The 7,002-nt window shown below is 48.5% G+C and overlaps 1 protein-coding gene across 1 annotated transcript in view; it reads left to right on the top strand.

The window, feature by feature from the left end:
- LOC134447842 (FERM domain-containing protein 5) overlaps positions 1 to 7,002 on the top strand; it is a 250,370-nt gene continuing 243,368 nt past the window's right edge. The window contains exon 1 of the mRNA XM_063197516.1: positions 1 to 124. Within this exon, the coding sequence (XP_063053586.1) occupies positions 23 to 124 (102 nt within the window). The 5' untranslated portion in view covers positions 1 to 22. The remainder of the gene's footprint in view (positions 125 to 7,002) is intronic.

Raw genomic sequence — 7,002 nt, 5'->3', positions numbered from 1 at the left:
GACCAGCTAATCGTGTGAGAAGATGTTGAGTCGATTCATGAGTGGCAGCATTAGGAATCTGGACAGAGAATACAACTGCACCGTCAGACTTCTGGATGATACGGAGTATACCTGCACGATTCAGGTCAGTGGAAACACCTGTGCTCGTCATCTCTCACACTACGCTCTGTGTCATCGCTGAAACACACGGGCAGTGATACAATAAAGCATTGTTATAGATGCAAAGCGACGTGCGCAGCGTTTTAGGGAGACGGCTGGTACCTGCATCTCACACACAGGTCCCGCTCTTGTCTCCGTCTGTGGCGAGGCTGTCTGTGGGGGCTACTACGTGACACTGTGTGATGATGATAAATCATAGCCTACGTATCGTCTGTTTCACTGTCAGCAGGCATTATTATTTGGTGAAATAGCTATGGATTTGATGTAGACACTTACTATTTGGCAGCGGAGTTGTCTGAGGTTATTCTGTAGGACAGCGCGATTGACCGTCCTAAGCAGTGATGTAAGGATGGGACGGAGTGCAATGTATTCATTAGGCGTCTGTAGTGCCTGGTGGTAAAGTGTGTGCCCTAGGGCGGAAAAGTTTATCGTTGTCCGGACAAACATAAAACATGGTTGGTAGACATTCAGATCTACAGCTGGTGTTCTGTCAGTGTCCCTCTCTCTCTCTCTCTCTCTCTCTCTCTCTCTCTCTCTCTCTCTCTCTCTCTCTCTCTCTCTCTCTCTCTCTCTCTCTCTCTCTCTCTCTCTCTCTCTCTCTCTCTCTCTCTCTCTCTCTCTCTCTCTCTCTCTCTGTGCAGTCTGGTCCCAGCCAGTTGTTTGTTTGACTGGCATAGATTGTCAGACAGTGGTTCAATTTGTTTGCTGCAGTATTGATGGGTCTCTAATTCATGTGTGGGGAAAACTTGGTGTAGCATGCTAACATCCTTCAACAGGGACACTGCTGTAATGAAGGACTGAAGCCACCAGCCAACTGCAGCAGGAGGACACAGATCCTACAAGGCGCTCTCCATCAATCCATACAAAAAGAGTAGCCTACTCTATCCAATCTGCCATGCAATATTTGTATGTTGTGTTGTCAATGACATGCTTTCATAGAATTTACAAGGAGCTTTCATATTGACAAAAATGACCTGCCACTGGAGACACACATGGTTATGTAAAATTGTATAATCTTGTAAGAGCTGTCTCACCCTCAACAATATTGTCCTTCTGGAGAGTAATATCAGCTGGGCAGTAGAAAGCCGGGGAATCGGATCTGATGCGGGACCCACCCTGACATACTAGTAGTGCATTTCATTAATAATGGATAGTTTTGGTCTGTTAAACTGCCCAAAGGGAATTGCAGAGGAAAGCAATTCAACAGTGCAAAATGCTTCATCGACTTGAATCTAAATGGCAAATGAGCGGTGACCGTGCCATCCACTCTGATTAGGGAAACCCCTGCTTATAATTCCAGGTGAAATCACATCTTGGTATCACATCTTGACTTTGGATTAAATATATTACTGCTATTACTGCAGAACTATCTACCCATGTGAATACAGGTGGGTATACATACAGAAACACAGACACAGACAGAGGGACGGACAGACAGACAGACAGACAGACAGACAGACAGACAGACAGACAAGACAGACGAGCAGGTAGACAAAGGCCAGACATACAAGGCCATGCACTTGCACAGACATCCAGGCTTACACACACACACACACACACACACACACACACACACACACACACACACACACACACACACACACACACACACACACACACACACACACACACACACACACACACACACACACACACACACACACACACACAGAGCCATAAACCCAGCCGCAGTCAGCAACCTTTTCGAGTCATTTACCCTCGAATCCACTGTGTGATGGAGGTCTAATTCACTGACTGTGCGTTCCCAGGGGATATTGGTATTTACAAGAGTGGCACTAATCATTCTCCAAAGTCCAAGTCCCGACTCCGTTTGCCCTCTGGGCTCCAAGGTCAGGTGTGTTAGTCGTACAATCATGGTCACGCCTTTGGTCCAGATGGGATTGCCTGGGATTTATATTTTGCTGAAAAAGCTCAACTACATCATAACAACATTATAATGGCATTATAGGGGGTCTTACTGTTATATGGTCATTACCATGTTGGTAACAACAATCTTATACCACTATAATAAGTGCAGTGCATTGTAGAAATGAGGTCTATTTTTGACACATACTATTTCATTCTTGAATGTTTGTTTTGCGCTGTTGGCTACAAATTGATTAATGATTGATTAATCTCATTTAACCCTACAGTAAATGCTCAATGAATGAAATAATGATGCGACTTGAAATGGAAGATGGAATAGCCTGTAAAATACAAGAAATCCCAGGTGGCTGTTTTTGTCTGCATCTTAAGGGAGGCACTTGTTGCAGTATGTGATGTGTCAAGATGTGTTGCTTTCAGAGTGTGTGTGGCGAGGCAAAGTGAGCGTGATGCGCACCTAATGGGTCCCTGCGTGTGTGTGTGTGTGCGTGTGTGTGTGTGTGTGTGTGTGTGTGTGTGTGTGTGTGTGTGTGTGTGTGTGTGTGTGTGTGTGTGTGTGTGTGTGTGTGTGTGAGAGAGAGAGAGAGAGAGAGAGAAGAGAGAGAGAGAGAGAGAGAGAGAGACAGAGAGAGAGAGAGAGAGAGAGAGAGAGAGAGAGAGAGAGAGAGAGAGAGAGAGGGAGAGAGAGAGGGAGGGAGGGAGAGAGAGTGATGTGCCCCTAATATCTGGCTCTGCTAGCAGGTGGCTCCTCACGTGTCTTTTCAAACGCGCTCCTCCGCACTCCTCTCTTTGAGGAGCGATCCCTTTTGTTCTTTTTTTTCCCATCCCTTTATGTTTTTTTCCCTCACACACTTCTGTCTCTTCAATTGAAAAACAGCAAAGGCTGCAAGAAGAGAACAGCCCATCAGGCTCCATTAGAGTCAAGGCAAGGAGAGGAGAGGAGAGGCAGCAAAGCAACAGCAGAGGCGAGTCCTCATCCAGCAGACTAGGTAGGCAGCACAGGAGTGTCCTCATCCAGCAGACTAGGTAGGCAGCACAGGAGTGTCCTTGCTGTCGAGTCCTCATCCTGCAGACTAGGTAGGCAGCACAGGAGTGTCCTTGCTGTCGAGTCCTCATCCTGCAGACTAGGTAGGCAGCACAGGAGTGTCCTTGCTGTCGAGTCCTCATCCAGTAGACTAGGTAGGCAGCACAGGGGCGTCCTTGCTGTCGAGTCCTCATCCAGCAGACTAGGTAGGCAGCACAGGAGTGTCCTCATCCAGCAGACTAGGTAGGCAGCACAGGAGTGTCCTCATCCAGCAGACTAGGTAGGCAGCACAGGAGCGTCCTTGCTGTCTTCCAAGTACCTGCTGCAGGATGGGGGTGGGTGCACTGCATCCTGCATAGGTTCCCTACAGGGGAGTGTGTGTGTGTGTGTGTGTGTGTGTGTGTGTGTGTGTGTGTGTGTGTGTGTGTGTGTGTGTGTGTGTGTGTGTGTGTGTGTGTGTGTGCGTGCGTGCGTGCGTGTGCGTGTGTGTGTGAGCACGTCCATGCGTGTGTGTGTGTGTGTGTGTGTGTGTGTGTGTGTGTGTGTGGGGGGGGGGGGTGTCTTTGAAGAAGGCATACATGATGTACTTCAGTAGTCTCCAATTACTTTTCCTCAAGGGCCAAATTATCTTGCGCAAAATCAGGCCAATCAAATGGCCGGACTGTATTGCCACAGATAGACCACATGTATGTTTTCACTTGTTCCTTCCAACCTCATGGTGGGCAAAATGTTTGCCATGCCCAGGCCGGATCTGGCCCGCGGGCCGCCACTTGGACACCACTGATGTACAGTACTGTATGTAGCTGATGGCATCTAGCAGGGCTTGATGTAGAACAGGGCTATTCAAATGGCGGCCCTGGGGCCAGATGCGGCCCTTGGGCGGCAAGGTTCTGCCCCCCCACGAGGTCAGAACAAAATGAAAACAAATAGCGTTCTTTCAGCGTCCATGAGCAATTTGCGATCACTAACACTTCAGGTTAGAGATATTTTTTCTATGCACATGAGAGTGATATCTTATCTGAAACAGTCTCATAATAGACCATCAAGGCTACTAAGAAAAGAAAAGTGAATATCTCTTCTGTCTGGAAAGTTATTCGCTTGTTTCGCACCCTCGCTTTGGACATTGCATGCGGTTACATATACATGTGTATTCCATGTTCGGCCCCTTTACTGGGAGGAATTCGAAAAACTGGCCCTCTGTGAAATTGAATTGAATACCCCTGATGTAGAACGTCAGTAAGCTTCCACCCATACACTCAGGGCTGTAAATGAACATCCGCCAACCGAACAAATGCTGGTGAAAATTCACTTTGACTGGTAGAAAAGGAACCTTGCCATCCACTTTGACTCATTAGGGAGTGTGTGTTTGGCTCATAAGATGTGCTGTACTAGCTATTTTGGCTGGTGATTAAAAAAGTTCGTTTAGAGCCCTGCATACAGCTCTCATACAGATCCACTATACTACTGATGGTGCTAGAAGTGTTAAAGTGACTTGGCAGCATGTCTGCCTGCCTTACTGGAGTTTGTTGGGAGACTTGTTGGGAGACTCGGGGGTGGATCCCAATATGCAGACTGCCGTCCTCCCGTGCTCACTTGCCTGCTTGTGACCTTGTGATGACATCACTGACAGCAGAAAATGAATTCAATATCTTGCAAAAGCACAATTCTAACGGCATTTTCTCATTTGCAATCGGGATGGTGGATGAAGAACAGTCGCCCACAAGTTGTTGTGCCTATAGGCCGAGAGCGGGGAAATGTTATTGTTTTCTCCGCGGGTGTGGGGCCAGTAGGCAGGGCGAGACAAACAAACACAAGTGGAGGACGGGAGTTTGCATATTGGAATGCATCCTGGGTCTGGAGTGTGCAGGATACTGTGCAGGATGGGTTGTGGAGAGAAGGTAGGCTAGTGGAAGGTAGAGTACAGAGGAGTAGATGTGTGCACCTCCCACCCGATGGGCCAGGTGCAGGACGATGAGAGTAAATCCAAGTGAAAAAGAAATAAAGTCCGCGACACTGCTTGTCTACTGTGTCTTCTGATGAAGACCTGAAGGTCAAAATGTTGCGCTCTATTAAAGACACAGTAGACAAGCAGTGTCACGGACTTTATTTCTTTTTCACTTGACTAGTGGAAGGTAGCATGGTGATGGTAGCTGTGGTTCTTAAGGCAGTGAGACATGTGATCATGGGATACACACACACCTGTATGTACCTGTATGTGGGCCACTGTTGAGTGTGTGTGTGTCCGTCTCTCTCTCTCTCTCTCTCTCTCTCTCTCTCTCTCTCTCTCTCTCTCTCTCTCTCTCTCTCTCTCTCTCTCTCTCTCTCTCTCTCTCCCCTGTGCCCTCCCTATGGTGAGGTCTTCCAGCGTGACAGGAATCTAAAGGCTCCTCCTCACATCTCTAGGTCAAACCTCAACGCTGGACACACACCATGGCTGCTTTGCTGCAACTCTGTGTGTGTGTGTGTGTGTGTGTGTGTGTGTGTGTGTGTGTGTGTGTGTGTGTGTGTGTGTGTGTGTGTGTGTGTGTGTGTGTGTGTGTGTGTGTGTGTGTGCATGCTTGTCAAACCGTAGCAGTAGCTGTGTGTGATTTTTTGTTGAAAGTTTACATGTGAAATGTGATTTCCGTGAGCATATTTCCAATTATGCGTCTGTCAACAATACAGGCATAATTGAGTAGCATGTGTTTTTGCTGGTGCATATTCTGCATAATGTAGTGTGTGGTTAAATGCACATATGTGTGGGGGCTGTGCATGGGTGCCAGTGCCCTACGGGTGTCATTGTGTGTGTGTGCGTGCGTGCGTGTGTGTGTGTGTGTGTGTGTGTGTGTGTGTGTGTGTGTGTGTGTGCGTGTGTGTGTGTGTGTGTGTGTGTGTGTGTGTGTGTGTGTGTGTGTGTGTGTGTGCGCGCGTGGGTGTGTGCTGGTGGCCCAGTCCCTGTGGTGTGCTACTGGTGCTGGAGGTAGGCCAGGTGACGGTGAGGATGGTAGGCAGGCAGCAGGGGCGTGTGTGTGTGCGTGTGCATGTGTGTGTGCATGTGTGTGTGTGCATGTGTGTGCTTGTCTCTGTGTCGGCAACGGTGTGTCTGTGTATATGTGCATGTTTGTGGTGTGTGTGCAGCAACATAGTGTTTGTGTCTGCCTGACCTGACTGTATGATTTTAAACATGAGTAGACACAAACAGATACCTGCTTCAGTACTCTCTCTCTCTCTCTCTCTCTCTCTCTCTCTCGCTCTCTCTCTCTCTCTCTCTCTCTCTCTCTGTCCATCTCCTTGCCTTTCTACCCATAATTCTGTTTGGCTCTCTTTAACCCTCCCTCTTTCTTTCCCTCCCTCTCCCCACATCTCTTTCTTTTTCCTCATTGTTTATTTTCCTCCCTTCTTCATTGTTTTTCCCTTCTGCTTCCTCTATAGTCTATCCATCCATTCTATATGTGCTGTGGATTTCCCCTCTCCATACTCTCCCTCTGATCCCTCTCCAGCCCTCTTCTTATCCTCCCTCTGATGTGCGCCTCTCTCTCTCTCTCTCTCTCTCTCTCTCTCTCTCTCTCTCTCTCTCTCTCTCTCTGTCTTTGTGTGCTTGTTCTCGCTCTCATTCTCTTGTCCTCTATACCTCTCTCTCATCTGCTCAGAGCCTTCTCCTGCTGGGCCGTTCTTTTCTCAGCATCTTTCTCTCCTTCTCCCCCCTCCCCTCTCTCTCTCTGTCAGATACTCATTTCTCTTCTGCCTCTGTCACTCCCTGTTGCAGTGTTGCAGTCTCACTGGCTGCCTGCTGGGGAATATTCTGCCTGACTAACCAGCCCGAGCATAAGGGCGCAGCGCACTGTCCCCTTCCGTTTAGCGTCCGTCCATGCCGCCTGCCCCTCTCCTCTCCGCACGTCCCCTCCTGTTTAGCGTCCATGCCGCCTGCCCCTCTCCTCTCCGCACGTCCCCTCCTG

Source organism: Engraulis encrasicolus, chromosome 4, assembly GCF_034702125.1.
Source record: "Engraulis encrasicolus isolate BLACKSEA-1 chromosome 4, IST_EnEncr_1.0, whole genome shotgun sequence".
Lineage (NCBI taxonomy): Eukaryota > Metazoa > Chordata > Actinopteri > Clupeiformes > Engraulidae > Engraulis > Engraulis encrasicolus.
The sequence above is the reverse complement of the archived record's forward strand: the minus strand, read 5'-3'. Positions and strand labels throughout refer to the sequence as shown.